Source organism: Chaetura pelagica, unplaced genomic scaffold (assembly GCF_000747805.2).
Source record: "Chaetura pelagica isolate M959 unplaced genomic scaffold, ChaPel_1.0 scaffold134, whole genome shotgun sequence".
Lineage (NCBI taxonomy): Eukaryota > Metazoa > Chordata > Aves > Apodiformes > Apodidae > Chaetura > Chaetura pelagica.
Window position 1 is genome coordinate 741,108 of NW_009953105.1, and position 20,086 is coordinate 761,193.

At 41.1% G+C, this 20,086-nt stretch overlaps 1 protein-coding gene across 1 annotated transcript in view; it reads right to left on the reverse strand.

The window, feature by feature from the left end:
- The window catches only part of PDHX (pyruvate dehydrogenase complex, component X), an 82,570-nt gene that overhangs the window by 23,504 nt on the left and 38,980 nt on the right, over nt 1-20,086 (reverse strand). Inside the window, exons 5-7 of the mRNA XM_009997282.1 lie at nt 15,034-15,132; nt 7,384-7,567; nt 5,726-5,873 (exon numbers count right to left, since the gene is read on the reverse strand). Of these exons, the coding sequence (XP_009995584.1) occupies nt 5,726-5,873; nt 7,384-7,567; nt 15,034-15,132 (431 nt within the window). The remainder of the gene's footprint in view (nt 1-5,725; nt 5,874-7,383; nt 7,568-15,033; nt 15,133-20,086) is intronic.

The following is a 20,086-nucleotide window of genomic DNA, read 5'->3' on the forward strand; positions in this document are numbered from 1 at the left end:
GGCCTTCCAGTACTGAAAAAGGGGCCTACAGGAAAGTTGGGGAGGAACGGACTTCTTCTAAGGGCAAGTAGTGATACGACAAGAGGTAATGGTTTTCAACTGAAGGAGGAGAGATTTAGGTTTGACATTAGGACTAAATTCTTTAGTGTGAGTGTGGTGAGACACTGGAACAGATTATTCAGGGAAGTTGTGGAAGCCTCATCCCTGGAAGTGTTCAAGGACTGGATGAGGCTTTGAGCAACCTGGTCTAGTTGAAGGTGTCCCTGTCCATACAGAAGGGTTGGAACTACAGGATCTTTAAAGTCCCTTCCAACATACAATCATAGAATATCATGGAAGAGATCCTCCTAGAAGACATGCTAAGACACATGGAGGGCAAGGAAATGCTTCAGGACAGACCGCATGGCTTTACTAGGGGCAAACCCTGCCTGACCAAACTAGTGACATTTTACAATGGAGTGACTGCACCAGTGAACTAGGGAAGACCTAGAGATGTCATATATTTGATCTTCTGGAAGGCCTTTGACAAGGTCCCCCACAACATCCTTCTCTCAAAGTTGGAGAGATATAGGTTGGACTAGATGACCTTTATAGTTCCTTTCCAATCTAATACATTCTGTAATTCTATGGCATCAGTTGCTCCGCCCTTGTCCACCGATGCTATATCTCTATGATAGAAGACCACCAAATTTGTCAGTCACAATTTGCCCTTGTTGAAGCCATGCTTGTTGCCACCAACCACCTCCATGTTTTCCACGTGCCTTAGCAGCACCTTCAGGAGCATATGCTCCATGATCTTGCTGGGCACAGAAATAAGACTGACTGGCATGTAGTTCCCCACCTCCTCCTTTTTTCTCTTTTTTGTTACCCCTTTTCCAGTCAGTCGGAACTTCACCAGACTGCCATAAGTTCCCAAACATGATGGAAAATGCCTTTGCAAATTCATCTGCCAATACCATCAGGAGATGCAGATAGATTTCATCAGGTCCCAGGGACTTGTGCACTTTCAGGTTCCTTAGATGGTCTCGAACCTGCTCTTCTACAGCAGGTAGATGTTCCTTTTCCCAGTCCCTGCTTTTGCCTTCTGCAACTTGGGTGGTGTGCTGCTGAAGACTGAGGTTAAAAAGTCACTGAGTATCTTAGCCTTTTCAATACATCACATGACCAGGTCTCTCTTCTGGAGTGAGCACACATTGTCCCAATTCTTCGTTTTATCACTGATGTACCTGTAGTAGCTTTTCTTATTTCCCTTGATAGGCTATCTGTCCTTGTTTCCAAGGACAGTGTGTCCAGGACCTCCTTGTTCATCCATGCAGGTGTCCTGGCATTCTTGTCTGCCTTCTGTTTTGTTGTGATGTATTGCTCCTGAGCTTGGCAGAGGTGATGCTTCAATACTGACCAGCTTTCATGGGCTCCGCTTCTCTCCAGGGCTTTATCCCATGGTACCCTACCAAGCAGATCCCTGAGGAGGTCAAAGTCTGCTCTCCTGAAGTCCAAGGTAGCGAGCTTGCTTTGTCCCCTACTTGTTGCCCTAGAGATCCAGAATTCCATCATTCTGGGTCACTGCAGTGAAGGCTGCCCTTAAGCTTCATTTATGCATCAGTCCATCTTCGTTGATGAAAACAAGGTTAAGCATAACATCTTCTCTCATTGGTTCCTCTACCACTTAGAGAAGGAAGTTATCATCAACCTACTCCAGGAACCTCCCAGATTGTTTGTACTTTGCTGTGTTGTCCCTCCAGTAGATACTGGGGTGGATGAAATCCCCCACGAGGACCAGGGCTTGTAAGTGTGAAGCTGCTCCTATACGTCTGTAGGAGGCCTCATCCACTCAGTCATCCTTCCCAGATGGTGTGTAGCTAATCCACATGCTTGTTTCCCTGCAGGCATGCATTTGTCTCTAATTCCTCTTTTTTTGTTCCCCATGCTAGATGCATTTCCATAGAGGCATTTAAGTTGGGCCACGATTGAAGCTGTCCTACTGGCTGGGATTACATTCTTCTGCATTTCAGGTGTTCTTCTGCTAGCTTGTAATCCCTCTCCAAGGTCAGGACTTCTATTACTGGCTCTAGCCTCAAAGTCATGGCAGTGGGATGGACTGAGGATCCTCTCCCTTGGCAACTCTAGTTTAAAGCCCTCTTTGCTAAATTAGCAAGCCTACAGCCAAAGATGCTGTCTGCTTTCTCTGAGAGAAGAAAGCCAGAATTCTAATGTAACGCAATGAAATTTGCAAGTACCATGTTGTAATTGACAGAAGTCAACATCAGCCAAACCTGTATCTTACTCATCAAATAATTTACATTTTAATGATATATTACATTCCTAACCCTTGACAAAAATACCACTGCCCACTAAAGAATACAGTGAAAATATAGGAGTACAGTTAAAAGAAGTATGTCTGATAACTTACTCCCAATCATTTAAGTCTACAATAGGGATAATTGCTATACTCTACCCCCAAAACAAAGCAGCTTACAGGACAGAATGCTGCATGAAACTTCCACATTATGGCTCCTAATGCAGTAGAAACCACCAGAAAAAAAACATCGACCAGGACCATCTCTGCAATTCAATTTCCTACAAAGATACATGGTTCATTCCTACCACTACAGGAGAGATGCAAAAAATTTTAAGTGAGCATTTCTAAGACATTTTTTTATATATATTTCTTATGACTTGCTGCTGTTTACAGAAAATACCAACATCATCAGTTGTCTTTGATGCAATTTAAAAAAAAAAAATCAGGTAAAAAAATTACCTAAGTACTTTTGCATTAAAGAAGTATTAATTCAAAACACCAATGAAAGAAGTAGTTCCTTTATAATAATCTAGAAAATCTGAATATACCAGTCTAATTCAATTTAGGACCTCACAAATGGATAAACAACCATGGGCTAGTCATCAGTACTTATCAGTAGCCCTCCAATGTCAGCTGAGAGAAAATTCACTCATAGGTTAAAGCCTCAGGAACAATGACTACGAAATACCCTAAAACTCCTAGAGGGCTTATGTCTTATGGTATAATTCCATATCACAAGATCTCTGGTTTTGGATACCCCCAGGAAAAAAGCAAAAAATACCCCTCTAAATTGCTAGAAATACCTGGTTGCAAGCAGATCTTTTGTTATATCAAGGAGAGAGAAAAGAGTATCCACCTCTTTGTCAGGCATATCACCACATGAACACTTACCTGTGTTTAAAAGCTAAATTTAACCTGGACCTTGAAGATACTTCTTGATGTTGCACTGTGGTAACACCAAAGCTGTATTTTAACCCTGCCCCGAGGCAAAAGCCTTCAGTAAATAAAAAGTCATTCTAATGTTGCACTAGCATCTAGAGGACCAAGTGGGAGAACCATATTAAAGATTTAAGCTTGAAGAGATACTACACAAAATAGGTGTATCATTCTGGGTTGGTGGGGAGAAATGGGAGGGAGGTGGGACAACAACCACAAAAAACCCCCACCTACCTACAGCTATATCTGGAATAATATACAGTGAACATTGGATTGTTAATGTGTCTGCCTTTCACTGAAGACAAAAAAATAACTCATTTGAGTTGTCAGTCTTGTCATATAAAAATATTTACAGATGATATCAAGAAAGCTTCTGAAGATCTATGCACTTGGTCTAGTGCAACCACAATACCATTTTCTCAGAAAACAAACAAACAAACCCAGAAACAAACAAACAAAAACACCCTAAAATGAACCTGGGGGTGTGGATCAACCACCAGTAGTGTGCCCAGGTGGCTAAGAAGGCCAACAGTATCCTGGCTTGTATCAGCAATAGTGTGGCCAGCAGAACTAGGGAAGTGATTGTCCCATTGTACTTTGCATTGCTGAGGCTGCACGTTGAATACTATGTTCAGTTTTGGGTCCCCCACTAGAAGAACAGCATTGAGGTGCTGGGGTGAGTCCATAGAAGGACAACGAAGCTGGTGGAGGTCCCAGAGAACAAGTCTCATGAGGAGTGCCTGAGGAAATTGTAGTTGTTTAGTCTGGAGAAAAGCAGGCTGAGGGAAAACCTTATAATTCTCTACAACTACCTGAAAGGAGATTGTAGTGAGGTGGGTGTTGGTCTCTTCTCTCTAGTAACAAGTGATAGAACAAGAGGAATTGGCCTTAAGTTGTGCCAGGGAAGATTTAGATTGGATATTAGGAAAAATTGATCTTAACTGATTTGCAGCAGATAAAACACAACAGATAAAAATTATGACTGAGGTTTTTTTACCCAACTAAGAGAAGTCCTAAAACAAAAGGACGCTAAGCAAACATGACTTTTGTCATATTTTGCTTGAAAATTAATTACTTACCTAAGAGTATTCTATTGAAAAATCTTCTTGTTTTATTAAATGCATGTTATAGAGTCATAGAATGGTCTGGGTTCAAAGGGACACTAAAGATCATCTAGTTCCAACCCATCTACCATGGGTAGAGACACATCCACTAGACCAGGTTATTCAAAGCACCATCCAACCTGGCCTTGAACACTTTCAATGATGAAGCATCCAAGACTCCTCTGAGAAGCCTGTTCCACTGTCTCACAACCTCACAGCAAAGGATTTCTTCCTAATATCCAATCTAAATCTGCCCTCATCCTATCAATGCATACCCCTGTAAAAAATCCCTACCTAGCGTTCCTGTAGGCCACCTTCAGGTAATGGAAGGCAGTTATAAGGTCTCCCCTGGACCTTTCTCTTCTTCAGGCTGAATAAGTCCAACTCTCACAGCCTGTCATATATACTTTGTTGAATTAAGATTTTGGGAAAAGATTACAGTCTGCATAGTTAATTTTGAAACTATTAAAACACGCTATTGTACAGTATCCTCGGCTAATTTTAGCAAAAACAAAGCAATCTTTGATTATGACCTTAGATTTCAGTAACTTTTTCTAAGTAAGTTACTTCTGTGAATAAAAGTGGAGACAAAAAGGGAAAAATTTGTAATCCTATACATAAACATTTTTGTATAAATGAGACACAGTGGACATGCTATGAAAACTGGGATTTTTTTTAATCCAGTTGTCTATGCCTATTTTAAAATAATTCAGTTTTCTGTGGAGCAGTTTTCTGTTTCAACAGCTTAATATAGCTTTATGTATACAAATAAACTTCAGCGAAAGTGATAGCCCTGCTTCCTTCACATTAATGCCATTTCTTTGCTTTCAAGAGGAATTTGCCATGCATTGGCTGGCATGTGTTAAAAACTCACTTTTTTTCCTCATCATGGATAAAGCTCATACAGAATTTAAGAGGCTGCATTAGCTTTCCTCTTCCAGTAACTTCAACAAAGCAGCCAGCAAAACTAAATATTAACATTGTACCTAGAAGGACAGAGCATGAGTGTATTTTAATTTGAAGCTTCCTCTACTATCTTTCACATGAATAATTTGAGATTTTAACCACTGAGAAGCTAAATATTACTACATCTGGATGGAAGGAAACAAGAAACTACTAGAAAAATGCAGTTCTTCGTTAAATTGCAGATGCCTACAGTGTTGTGTTAATTGGCAAAGTAACACCTGTCTTCCTGTATCTTGGTAACTTGTCCAATTCACTAATCACAGGGAAATACAGGTTGAATCCAACATACAAAATATTGAAAAAGTTTACTTGAATGCATAGTGTTCTGCCTATTTTTATAAACCTCCTAGGCAAGGTGATGTAAGCAAGACAAACAATGCATTAGTACCACATGTTAAAATAAATCAATTTAATCACTAACCTTTGGCCAAGTATTTTCTTAATTTCAAAATAGCATCAATGTCACAATCAGCAGCAGCATATGCATGAGGTATAGTAGCTTTAGACTCTGTTAATCTCTTAGCAATAACTCTTCGGATGTTGCTAGCTGGGATTTCTGTGAATGTGCCCTGAAAGAAATCATATGCTGCATATTAAAAACCAAGCGAGCAAACACATTTTCCCTTTGCTGAAACAGGACTCCAGCATCGATGCATTGTCACTTAAGACACCTGCTCAATTCAAATATCTCCTAGATATCAAAAAGTGATACATTCTAACAATGTGATTTCAGTTAATATGATTAAGACTGAGTGTTCCAGTCTATTCCACTTAACTTGGATCAATACAACAGGTTTTATAGAATACAGACAGTATCACTTTACACTATGGAATTAATGCTACTATTCTGGCAGACTGCCTAAAAAAAATTCAAAATATTCAGGCATTATTCTCAGCCAGAGTATACAAGCACTGTTCCATCTGTCAAACCTGGTATATTGTTCAGAATATGCTTAGTTTCATCTAAATAGAATTCTTCCTCAATAAGCTACTGTTTTTTTAGTTTTCTGAGTGGTTCCTCAGACAGGTTTCACTGTGTATTTTTTTTTTTTGTTATTCTCTGTCCTTCCAGATATATTCAGTAATGTTTCAATACAGATGTTTTCCCAACTTCTCAATAGAAGCAAGTCAACTTCAAGGAATTGTTTGAATTATCAGTGACTACAAAAAGCAAGAAAATAAGCGAGTCTGTGAAACATTATTTTGTATACTTAATCTATAGCATATTTACTACATAATGACTAGTACTCAACACACATATTGCATTATCTATTTTCTGGTGCAATCATAGAAACATTTTGTTTCAATGATGGAAAAATAACTAGGTTTGAGCTTTTGTGCTTTGTTTGGCTCTTCCAACAATGGAAGGAAAAAAAAAAAGCAAGCAGTACTTTTGGAGTATTATTAATTGTAGCTACATTGTAAAGTTCAGCCTGTAAAGATACTTCAAATTTAGTTCTAGACCCAGAAAGGTTTTTCTCCCCATTTTTCAAAAAAGTTTTTCATTTTCTACTAAAATTTCAGCACCAGTATTTGTTTTTAAGAAAAAAAAAATCTGGTATTTCTAACACTGTTGATGTAGAAACTGTATTCAGGTGCTGCAGTGTGCAAAACTACTCTTCAAAGCAACCACTAAACCCTTCCTCACTTCTTGAACCAAGTACTGGAAAAATAAATCAGGATTTAAGTCTCTCTGAGTTTGAAAATACACATTTATGTAATGATCCGAGTGTATGACACAAAACTAGTGGCATTTTCAGTTTGAAGAGTGAAATAAAACTGCTGCCTCTCTAACTTTCCCCTCTCTGATTTTTCCAGGGCCGGCAATGTAAATTTTTTTCATGGCTTCAATTTACATGTTACACAAAGTAGTGTGTAGACCATAATTTCAACAGCTCTTCAGTTTGAATTACACTGCTTTACAATCAGTCAAACATACTAAAAACTACACATGCCTGCTTGGAATACTGGTGGCCTTAGTTTCCTTCATCTCTCCAGTTGTGGAATATGTCATATGGCTACTTAGGTAGCCATGGCAATATTTAGCTGTAGTAATATTGAGAACTTAAGACATGTTACCAGTGCAGGAGGTTGTCCTAGTGTGGAAACTGGTGGAACTGCTGGCCTTGGATAAGCAGAAGTCACCGCTGTTACTTGCAAAGCAGAAAGTATTGCCGTAGGCTGGGGAGGAGCTGGAGAAACGATAGGTTTCAATTCACTGGGTTTGCCCTTCTGCTTCTCTTTCAAAAGTTTGAGAGCATCCCTGGTGATTAAACACAGTGAAGTATCAACAACAAAGAAACTATTTTAAAAATTCCCAAAGTATTACTATTTGATCGCTTATTTTAATTAGCCACTTCCATGTATTTAGATTTCTGTTGATAAACCAAACATTAAGAAGATTATTATTATTAACTGATAAGGATTACATTAATCAACCCTAATTACAAGTGTACAAGGTAACTTGTGAACTGCATTAACAGTTCTTCTAAGTAAGATATCAAACTTAGTCAAGCTATAAAGTATCAAAAAAAGCTGTTTCATCTGTTATATTTGTAATAATTTGAATTTAATGTAACTTTGTGCTCACTAAAAACTGAGTAGTACATTTATCATTCACTTTTCTGTACCTTTCTGACATAAATATGCACAAACAGATGTAGATAGTATACAAGTCCACACTTCATAAGCAAGCTGAAAGACAGCACCACTGTAAAGAACCAAAGGCAAAAACTGAGTAATATCTAACAGTCCCAGGTATGGCTGAATCTCATCTACTCTGTAAGCATTTGCCCAGGGTCTTCGTATCGATATAGCTATTACCACAAAAATTCCCTCTTGTGGGCACAGTATGACACACATTTAAGCTATAATACTACATTTCCCCTAGGTGTACTGTATTTAAAAAGCAACAAGCTAAAAATAAGCACATGGGGCTAATCAGAAAAGACTACATTTACATGACCACTGCCAGTTGCAAGGGAAATAAGCTATAATAAAATAGTTGTTTTGCAGCTGAAACTGCAACTATACTAGCAAGTTGTTAAAAGAACTGTATCTGCCATACATCTCCTTTCTTTATGCTCCCGATCTGATAACAAAAGTCTGTATCATACACCCTAAACTTCCATCACTTCATTAAGATATCCCTCACAGCATGTATGCAAAAATTACTTCATAGTTTTAATCTGGCAATCATAAGACAGACAATTGGCTCATTATATTTCATAGTGGGGGTCTGCTACAGGCCACCAGCTCAGGATGGCCAAGCAGATGAGGCTCTCTACAGGCAGATAGGAGCAGCCTTGCACTCACAGGCCCTGGTCTTCATGGGGGATTTCAAACACCACAATATCTGCTCGAGGGACAATAGAGCAAGGCACCAGCAATCCAGGAAGTTCCTGGAGTGCACTGATGAAAACTTCCTCCTCCAACTGGCAGAGAAACCAACAAGTTCCAAGCTGTCTCTGTTATCACCAACAGAGATGGCTGGTTGATGGTGGAAGACTTAACAGGACACTAGGCTGTAGCAACCATGACACGTTCAAATTCAGGATCCTTAGGGTAGCAAGGAAGGAGCAAAGCAAGCTCAGCACCCTTGAATTCAAGAGAACAGATTTTGGTCTCTTCAAGGATCTGCTTGGTAGGGTACCACGGGACAAAATTCTGGAGGGAAGGGGAGACCAGGAAAGCTGGTCCACATTCAAGGAACACTTCCTCCATGCCCAAGAGCTATGTGTCCCACAAAAGAGGAAGGCAGGTAGGAGAGCCCTGAGGCCTGTATGGATAAGCAAGGAGCCTCTGGACACAGCTAAATGCAAAAACAAGGTATACAAAGAGTGGAAGCAGGGCCAGGTATCCTGGTTGAGTACAGAGAAGTTGTCAGAGAAGCAAGAGGTCAGGTAAGGAAGGCCAAAGCACAGAGATCTAGACCACACCAGGGATGTTAATAAGAAAGGTTTCTACAGGTATGTCAGCAATAGGTGGAAGATGAGGGAAACTCTGGGTCTGCTTCAGAAGGAAATTGGGACCTGGCTATGCAGGACATAGAGAAGGTTGATGTACGCAATGACTACTTTGCCACAGTCTTCACCAGCAAAGTCTCTGGTCACACCATCCAAGTTAGAGAAGGCAAAGGCATGAACTGTGAAAAGGAAGATGTCCCCACCATAGGAGAAGAGCAGGTTCATGACCAGCTGAAGGACCTGAAGTTGCACAAGTCTATGGGACCTGACGTGATTCATCCACGACACCTGAAGGAACTAGCTAATGAAGTTGCAAAGCCGTTTTCCATCATATTTGAGAAATCATTGCAGTCTGGTGAAATTCCCACTGCCTGGAAGAGGGGAAGCATAATCCCCATTTTCAAAAAGGGAAAAAAGGAAAACCCAGGGAACTACAGACCAGTCAGTCCTACCCCTGTGCCGAGCAAGATCTTAGAGCAGATCCTCCTGAGGGCTCTGCTAAGGCACGTGGAAAACAAAGGACTGATTGGTGACAACAAACATGGCTTTACCAAGGGCAAATCCTGCCTGACTTATTCGGTGGCCTTCCACAATGGGGTCACAGTATCAGTGGACAAAGGAAGAACAACTGACAGCATCTACCTCAACAAAGCCTTAGACACTGTCCCACACAACATCCTGGTATCACAACTGGAACAGTACAGATTCAGTGGATGGACCACTCATTGGGTATGAAACTGGCTGGATGGTCACACTCAAAGAGTTGTGATAAACAGCTTGTTGTCCAGATGGAGACCTGTGACGAGTTGTGTTTCCCAAGGGTCAGTACTCAGACTGGTGCTATTTAACATCTTTGTCGGCAACATGGACAGTGGAATCAAGTGCACCCTGAGCAAGTTTGCTGACGACACCAAAGTGTGATGAGGTTGACACGCTGAAGGGAAGGGATGCCATCCAGAGGCACCTTGACAGGCTTGAGAAGTGGGCTTATGCAAACTGCATGAAGTTCAACAAGGCTAAGTGCAAGTTCCTGTACCTGGGTAGGGGCAATCCCAAGCACAAATACAGGCTGGGTGGAGAACTAATCAAAAACAGTCTGGAGGAGGACTTGGGAGTGATGGTGGACAAGAAGCTCAACATGAGCCAGCAATGTGTACTTGCAGCCTAGAAAGCCAACCGTGTCCTGGGATGCATCAAAATAAGTGTAGCCAGTAGGTCAAGGGAAGTGATTCTCCCCCTTTATTCAGCTTTTGTGAGACCCCACCTGGAGTACCGTGTCCAATTCTGGAGCACTCAACACAGAAAGGACATGAAGTTCTGAAGTGAGTCCAGAGGAGGGCCACAAAGTTTATCCAAGGGCTGGAGCACCTCTCCTACAAGGACAGGCTGAGAGAGTTGAGGCTGTTCAGCCTGGAGTAGAGAAGGCTCTGGGGAAGCCTTACAGCAGCTTTCCAGTGCCTGAAAGGAACCTACAGGAAAGCTGGGGAGAGACTTTTTACAAGGGCTTGTAGTGAGAGGACAAGAGGTGATGGATCAAAAGTGGAAGAGGGGGGATTTAAGTTAGATGTGAGGAGAAAATTCTTTAGTGTGAGGGTGGGGAGTCACTGAACAGGTTGCCCAGGGAAGCTGTGGAAGCCCCACCCTTAGAAGTGTTCCAGACCAGGCTGGATGGGGCCCTGAGCAACCTCATCTAGTGGGAGGTTGTCCTGGTTTGAGCCAGGAGGAAGCCAATTTTTCTTTTTACTGATTTTTTTTTCCTTCAGTAAGCTTTCTTGTAACTAGCAACAGTGTGTTCTGCTAGGCTGATAAGACAGAGGAATGTTTTTCTAACTACTGAGGCTTCAAGGCCGCACCTGCACTCTGCCGGCTCAGACACTATGGGGAGATCTGTGACCCCCCCGTAGGAGGCTGAGTTAGACAGACAGCAAAATTGGCCAAAGATATTCCATTCCATATATCTACGTAAGCTCAGAGGAAGGTCAGAGATCACAGAAGACAACTTCCTTCCTGTTTCTTCTTCCCTTCCCTTCCATCCATGGCCGGTGTCTGGGGAGGACTCCGTCCATCCATCACCGTTGACCTTTAGGCTCCAGCTCTCCTGACCCTCATCACCCTCTGCTTTCTCCAGCAGCAGCTCCGGGATTCCTCGGGACTCTTCGCGGTTCAGGGAAGTGCTGTGGGAGTTGCAGAGGGGTGGGGGCAGGCAAGAGGCTTTTGCCTGTATCTGAACATATTTGTATATAATTGTATATATTTTCTTGTATGATTCATTAGTGTTTTAATTAAAGCTGTGTAGTTTAGTTTTCAATCCAGCCAAGTCTCTCTCTTTTTCTCTCTCTCCTTCCCTACCTGGGTGGGAGGGGGAGGGGATCGAGAGCATTGTTGTCGGACCTGAGTCAAACTGCGACAGAGGTGTACCTGCCCATGCAGAGGGGTTGGAACTAGATGATCTCTAAGGTCCCTTCTACCTTAAACCATTCTATTATTCTATTATAATAAATAAAATAAAGCTTTTGTATCTTCTTCTATATTTTGAAGCTACTGAAATGCTTTAAAATTACTTCCATGTATTATACAAAATACAAAAAACTAGATAGTCCTACCTATCATAGCAAAGTCAAAATGATTTAATAATTTTGGTGGCTTTTAGGGTGCCGACTGAAAAATGTATTGACAAAATTGTGCTTATTTTTAGAATGGAAGATTCAATCAAGAGTTTTGAAACTCATACATGAGTATGATATGTAAATAGATATAAATTATACATATAAAATAACATTTCATATAAATTTATATTTTATATATTATATAAATATTTTATACATACAAACATAATTTCTGCCCCACTAATTCTACAGTTTAACTGATTAAGAAAAGCAGGTACAGCAACGCTATGACTGTCATGGGTGCAAAACTGCAAGCTTGCATATAAGTAGAATTGGAGAAAAACCAAAGTAAATCAAATTAAACAGATTTCAGTACAAGTAAGGCAAATGAATATTATACTAGAACTGGAAATAGAAGGGTTGGACACAACTTTCCAACTACTCTGTAAGTCTCTACCAAGATACACAGGATAGGTGTCCTGGTTTGAGCCAGGACTGAACCAATTTTCTTTTTAGTAATTTTAACTTCTAGTTAAGTCTTTCCTAAGTAACTGTACCACCCCCTACAAGGGAAGTGGGCCATACTGCAGCCATTAGAAGGTGAGGCGCTCCCATAAGACTGAATGAAGAGAAAAGGAACATGCTACTAAGTGTCCTATGGTTACTCCTGCATGATTACGGAGAGGACATGAGAAGATGGGATAAAAAACCTACTGCTGCCCTACAGGCATGAGTATGTGAGTTGCTAAATATAACAAATACAGGAGGAAGTTCTTCCAGGAGGATAGTCTCCAATGAGTGTATCAGGTGTGAGTAGGGAGAGTGAAAATTGCACAAATCCATTTGTCAATAGAGGGTACTATAAATATGTTAATATTAAATGAGTCCTGCCTTGAGCCAGGAGGAGGAGAGAGACAACCAAGTTTATTTGACTGTGTGAATTCAATGGCCTGGCATGTTAGAACCACAAAAGTAAAATGCCTTGGTGGACACTGATGCACAGTGCACCCTAATGCCATTGAATCATGAAAGAACAGAATCCATCACTATTTTTGGAGTGACTAGGCAATCCCAAGAAATGGCTGTTGGGGAGGCCAAAGTGAGCCACACTGGGAAAAAAGTGGCAAAAGCACCTTATAGTGACTGGCCTAGATGCTCTGTGCATCCTTGGCACGGAAGACTTCTAGAGAATATATTTTAAGGACTCAGAAGGTTATTGGTGGTTCTTTGGTATAGCAGCTGTGGAGACTGAGGACACTGAACCACTATTTCGTCTGTCCTTTCGAAGGACTCTTCTGTTGTTGGCTTGCTGAAAGTCAACCAACACCAGGTGCCAATGGCTACTTCAATGGTGCACTGACAACAATATCACATGAACCAAGAGTCTGTGATCCTCAATCCATAAGCTGAGACAATTGGAAAGACAAGGAGTGATCAGCAGGACTTGTTCATCCTTCAACAGTTTTACATGGCCAGTGTGAAAGCCTAATGGAGAATGGAGACTAACAGTAGACTACCATGGCCTGAATGAGATTATACCACTGCTTCTGCACAGGACAAGTTGGAACTTCAGTATGAACTGGTTTCAAAGGCATGTTTGCAAGCCTCAGCTGTCAGACACTCAGGTGAATCCCATCCAGCTCCACAGACTTATGAATGTTTAGATGCCATAGCAGGTCATTAAATACTTCCTCCTGGATTATGAGGATATTGTTCTGCTCTCCATCCTTATCTTGCAGATCAGCAGGCTGGATGCCCTGGGGGTATCCATAACTCACTCAGGTATAAAGCATGGGATGTATTTTAACCATAGTCTCAAAGTAGCAAAAGAAATATTTTCCTTAATATTTGTAACAGCTCTCTAAAAAAACTTGCAAACATTTCATTTTAAACTCAACATAATAGCAGAGTCTGTAGGCATCTGAAAGATGAACACTATTTCAAATGAATGGTTAAAAAAACCCCAGACAGTCTTGTGCCACGAAATGACATTTCTAAAACCTTTTGCATGGTAAAAGAGCAGCTTTGAAAAAAGGATGATTTTGTTAGATAATTCTCATAGGCACATAAAAATCTTTGCTACATCTCCAAGACAATTAGGGAATGTTAATTAGGTAGCTCAAAGTCCAAGATGGTTTCCATCTGCTATAACCTAGTAACATATCATAAACTACCATCACACACAATTAAGAAAAAACTATCTCTGATAATTTGCTACTGTATCAGGTATTACATCTGTTCAACTCCTTATTTCATTTCAACTCAGCCAAACGCCATGCAAAAAAGAGCTTTGAAAAAGCAGCAGACTTCCACTGTCTGCTTCTCTGGATTCAATTTCAAGTTACACTGACCCTTGAGTGCCAATCATTACATCAGAATACTCAAAAAGTATAGTAAACTACTAGAAGCCTGATCATAACAAACAACAGATTTGTAAACATTCTTTAAATCAGACAGGGAAACAAACAAGATGGAAGAAAAACAGAAGTCTGGATTTCTTCCTGTTTTTTCTTCACTGCTTTTCCCATCCTAATAAAAAAAGGGAGCAAATTAAATTCTGACAGACTTGATAACTGAACTCTGAAAAAGCTAGGTGAAAGAAGCAAAAGATCTGAGCTTCCTAAAGACAAACAGCTGAAGAAAACAGGCCACTGGTATTTTGTTTTGGCTCAGAATACACCTATGAGCAGCAAAATTATTGAGATCCGTGATGGTAGCTAACAGTGCTGCCTGGGAGCTGATAGTCACCATTCAGCTTAGCTGCAGGAAATGTGACAGTAGTACTACACAGATTGATATAAAAAGATTATTTTTTATTAACTGAAGTCTTCTTACAAGGACTTGTTCATCCTTCAACAGTTTTACATGGCCAGTGTGAAAGCCTAATGGAGAATGGAGACTAACAGTAGACTACCATGGCCTGAATGAGATTATACCACCGCTTCTGCACAGGACAAGTTGGAACTTCAGTATGAACTGGTGTCAAAAGCTACTCTCCATATCTTCTCAAATAGTTTTTCAATTTTAATTAAGTCATTCCAACATAGAAAGAACTGGAACATAAAGTCAGGTTTTTAAATAAACAGACTTTTCAAGTTCATGGAGACTGCTCCACTTACAAAGGAAAAAATAATAGCTTTACTGAAATATCCACATACTCTTTAGTGAAGATTCCTCGTGGCCCAGAAGGTGTAATATTGTTTGGATCTAATCCATGCGTCTCCAGAATGTTCCGAGCTGCAGGACTTAAGCGAACCCTAAAGAAATAAGGAGAAAAAGAAACTATTTAAAAATATAATTAACTTATTTAATGTATAACACATGAAACTGTACAATGTATGCTCTATTCCAGAAGGAAGATCTGGGGAAGAAAATAGATTTCTGTACAAACGCTGTGATTCTAACACTAAAGTCAGACTGTGCTCCTTCACCAAGCTTTAACACAAAGTTGTATTTAAAAATACGATAGCAAATTTAAATAGAGCAAAATAAAGATGAGGGTTGCTCACCTTTGTTAATTTTTTGGCTAGCTGTGATGAAAGAAGATGAAATATTAAGCCTTCCCACACTCAAACATTTTAATCAGTATATATCCAAGATATACTATAATGCTAGTAAACCTGTACCTGCTATCTTGACCCAGGATGGGGTATGCTCAATAGTAACACTTCTGCTTGAAAACAGAATGATCCACTATAAAGCACAGTACATATAGCTATAGAACACCTACTGCACCTTAGCACTATTTGTTTTCTGAAAGGATGAAAAAACCCACGTGTAGAGAAGATATTTCAGAATTCTTAGATACAAAAGCATGAGCATTTTCATAAAATATTATATTTGATTTCAAGTCTTTCCACAAAATCTCCAGTTCATGTTTTCCTAAAGGAGACTATATTTGCACCACATTGAGCACTTGCCAAAAGAAAAAAAAAAAAGAGCAATTGCTTCAATCCAAAGATGTTGATGAATTTCTAATTAAAAGTTGCAGTGAAACAGACACAATTCTGATGTTCTTTGGTACTGAACTGCAAGACTTAATCCTTTCAAGGATCCTTTCCTTGGATCATCCTTCTACTACAGGTAACATTCAGCCAATGACCTCAACTTTTTGTCTTCCACTTTGCATGAGAGGAGTCTAAATGGTGACAGCAAAAGCAAACACGGCAAAGAAAGGGTAATGAGGTTTTAAAAAAAATATCCAAATTCCATGTTATAATTTGAGAGGTCCCATGCTAATTTTATTTAACTGACACAAGGACACAGAGGGTCTTTAGGACCCTGCAGGATCCAGGAGAGGCAGAACAGAGAGGAGTCAGTATTCCATCCCATACCCCTCATCCTGCTCATCTTTGCGGCTTGGAGAGAGGCTCCTGTTTTGTTGTCAACTCACCATGTGCTCTGCAGGATCTGAATTCATCAGGTGCCCTCTCCTCCTGAGTTAGCACTGCCACAAGGGATCCTTGTACACATCTCTGTGTTCATCAAGATTGGGTCTTGTATATATTTGTTCCCCATCACAGTGTTATTTCGTTTCATTGTTTCAGTAAAACTGTTCCAGTTTTAATCTCCAACCTCTAAGTTTCTCTTCCTTATTTTCCCCTTTATCTTTCTTTGGGATGGTGGAGGGGGGGTAACAGAGAGCAATTCTACTTCTGGTTTTGGTTCACCCTGATCACTAAATGAAAACAGAATAGTTGGTGCCCAACATGGGACCTAAGTTAAAAGCTTTCCTTTTTATTGAAAATATTGGAAGATTAGAAAATGAAACAAATAATCTTCATAATGGCATTTCTGAAAGACCTGTTATATCATGCCTTTTTGGACTCCATCTTAAATTTACTACTGTCCTATCTCCTACATATGTTACTTTACTATTTCTTTCAGACATTGACTTCTGTGGGGATGAGTTGGGTTAAAAATTTGACTGGGGAGTCTGGGGGCTACTTTATGAACCTTGGCATTATGAAAAATTGTTCTGTTCCTTTCTCTGGTGTGCTCAGCTTGCGAGAATTTGGAGGCTCCAAGAATTACTATTATTATCTGATTTTGTCACTGCTGTGCCTGAATATCTGCCAGGTTCACTGTTCATTGTTAAAAACTTGCATGGGAAAATTGCCGCTTTAAGCACCTCTGCAGTCCCTCCCAGTGCTATGAACTTGCAGCAGGACACTCCATCTCAGTGTGCCGGCCTCAGTTTTCTTTTGTGATTCAATTGCTCTCTGTCTCTCAGTTTTATAGTCCCAGGCCTGGAGTGGAAAGATTCCCATGGGAGAGGAAAGATCATAGGAAGCTCTGGCCTGATAACAGCCTTGAAAGTACAGAGGCCAGCTGCTCTCCAGTGTTGAAGAGCACACAGTCCAGCCTAGCCATAGCTAGGCCAAAACAGAGACAAAACAAGAACAAATAAACTGAAGAGTTTGGTTGGTGAGAAAAGGGCCTTCTTGGCTTTTTCCACTGTTTTCCTTTTATTCTCCAATGAGAAATTCTGGAGGTACAGCTAAACAGTTAACTGACGGCAGTCAATTCACTTTACTCTACAAAAGCCTGGATCCATCCATCCCTGATCACAGAGGCTCCCCTTCACTTTCCCTGAATCCCAGCAAGAGCTCCCTATTCAGTCAGGTCAGTTGTCCTCCCCGCCATTTTGTCTTATGGCATATGGGGACAGCCTGCTCCTGTGCTTTTAAGATTTCCTTCTTGAAGAGCATCCAGCTTTCCTGAACCCCTTCACGACTGTCTCCCATGGGACTCTCTCAACCACTGTCCTAAACAGGCTAAAGTCTGAACTCTGGAAGTCCCTGGTGGAGGTTTTGGTGACTCCTCTTCCCTAATTAACTAAAAATTGAGAATTTTACCATTTCATGGTTGCTAAGCCCTAGACGGTCTCTGACTACCAAATCCTCCACCAGTTCTTCCCTGTTTGTGGACAGCAGAACTAGTGAGGCACCTCCTCTGGTAGGCTCACTGTGTCAGGAAGTTATCTTCCATACAGTCGAGGAACCTCCCAGTCTGTTTCCTTTCAGCTATGTTATGATTCCAGCAGATGTCTGGAACCAGAACAAGGGCTAGAGATTGTGAGACCCCTGCCAGCTGCTTGTAGAATGCTTCATCTACCTCCCCATCTTGTCTGGGTAGCCAACAGAGTGCCTTACTCACCTTTCCCTTCTCCTTATCCATAAACACTCGACCTTATCTGCACTATCATCAAGCTCTAGGCACTCAAGACGCTCCCTAACATACAGAGCCACCTCACGACCTCTTGTATTCCATCCCATACCCCTCATCCTGCTCATCTTTGCGGCTTGGAGAGAGGCTCCTGTTTTGTTGTCAACTCACCATGTGCTCTGCAGGATCTGAATTCATCAGGTGCCCTCTCCTCCTGAGTTAGCACTGCCACAAGGGATCCTTGTACACATCTCTGTGTTCATCAAGATTGGGTCTTGTATATATTTGTTCCCCATCACAGTGTTATTTCGTTTCATTGTTTCAGTAAAACTGTTCCAGTTTTAATCTCCAACCTCTAAGTTTCTCTTCCTTATTTTCCCCTTTATCTTTCTTTGGGATGGTGGAGGGGGGGTAACAGAGAGCAATTCTACTTCTGGTTTTGGTTCACCCTGATCACTAAATGAAAACAGAATAGTTGGTGCCCAACATGGGACCTAAGTTAAAAGCTTTCCTTTTTATTGAAAATATTGGAAGATTAGAAAATGAAACAAATAATCTTCATAATGGCATTTCTGAAAGACCTGTTATATCATGCCTTTTTGGACTCCATCTTAAATTTACTACTGTCCTATCTCCTACATATGTTACTTTACTATTTCTTTCAGACATTGACTTCTGTGGGGATGAGTTGGGTTAAAAATTTGACTGGGGAGTCTGGGGGCTACTTTATGAACCTTGGCATTATGAAAAATTGTTCTGTTCCTTTCTCTGGTGTGCTCAGCTTGCGAGAATTTGGAGGCTCCAAGAATTACTATTATTATCTGATTTTGTCACTGCTGTGCCTGAATATCTGCCAGGTTCACTGTTCATTGTTAAAAACTTGCATGGGAAAATTGCCGCTTTAAGCACCTCTGCAGTCCCTCCCAGTGCTATGAACTTGCAGCAGGACACTCCATCTCAGTGTGCCGGCCTCAGTTTTCTTTTGTGATTCAATTGCTCTCTGTCTCTCAGTTTTATAGTCCCAGGCCTGGAGTGGAAAGATTCCCATGGGAGAGGAAAGATCATAGGAAGCTCTGGCCTGATAACAGCCTTGAAAGTACAGAGGCCAGCTGCTCTCCAGTGTTGAAGAGCACACAGTCCAGCCTAGCCATAGCTAGGCCAAAACAGAGACAAAACAAGAACAAATAAACTGAAGAGTTTGGTTGGTGAGAAAAGGGCCTTCTTGGCTTTTTCCACTGTTTTCCTTTTATTCTCCAATGAGAAATTCTGGAGGTACAGCTAAACAGTTAACTGACGGCAGTCAATTCACTTTACTCTACAAAAGCCTGGATCCATCCATCCCTGATCACAGAGGCTCCCCTTCACTTTCCCTGAATCCCAGCAAGAGCTCCCTATTCAGTCAGGTCAGTTGTCCTCCCCGCCATTTTGTCTTATGGCATATGGGGACAGCCTGCTCCTGTGCTTTTAAGATTTCCTTCTTGAAGAGCATCCAGCTTTCCTGAACCCCTTCACGACTGTCTCCCATGGGACTCTCTCAACCACTGTCCTAAACAGGCTAAAGTCTGAACTCTGGAAGTCCCTGGTGGAGGTTTTGGTGACTCCTCTTCCCTAATTAACTAAAAATTGAGAATTTTACCATTTCATGGTTGCTAAGCCCTAGACGGTCTCTGACTACCAAATCCTCCACCAGTTCTTCCCTGTTTGTGGACAGCAGAACTAGTGAGGCACCTCCTCTGGTAGGCTCACTGTGTCAGGAAGTTATCTTCCATACAGTCGAGGAACCTCCCAGTCTGTTTCCTTTCAGCTATGTTATGATTCCAGCAGATGTCTGGAACCAGAACAAGGGCTAGAGATTGTGAGACCCCTGCCAGCTGCTTGTAGAATGCTTCATCTACCTCCCCATCTTGTCTGGGTAGCCAACAGAGTGCCTTACTCACCTTTCCCTTCTCCTTATCCATAAACACTCGACCTTATCTGCACTATCATCAAGCTCTAGGCACTCAAGACGCTCCCTAACATACAGAGCCACCCCACCACCTCTTT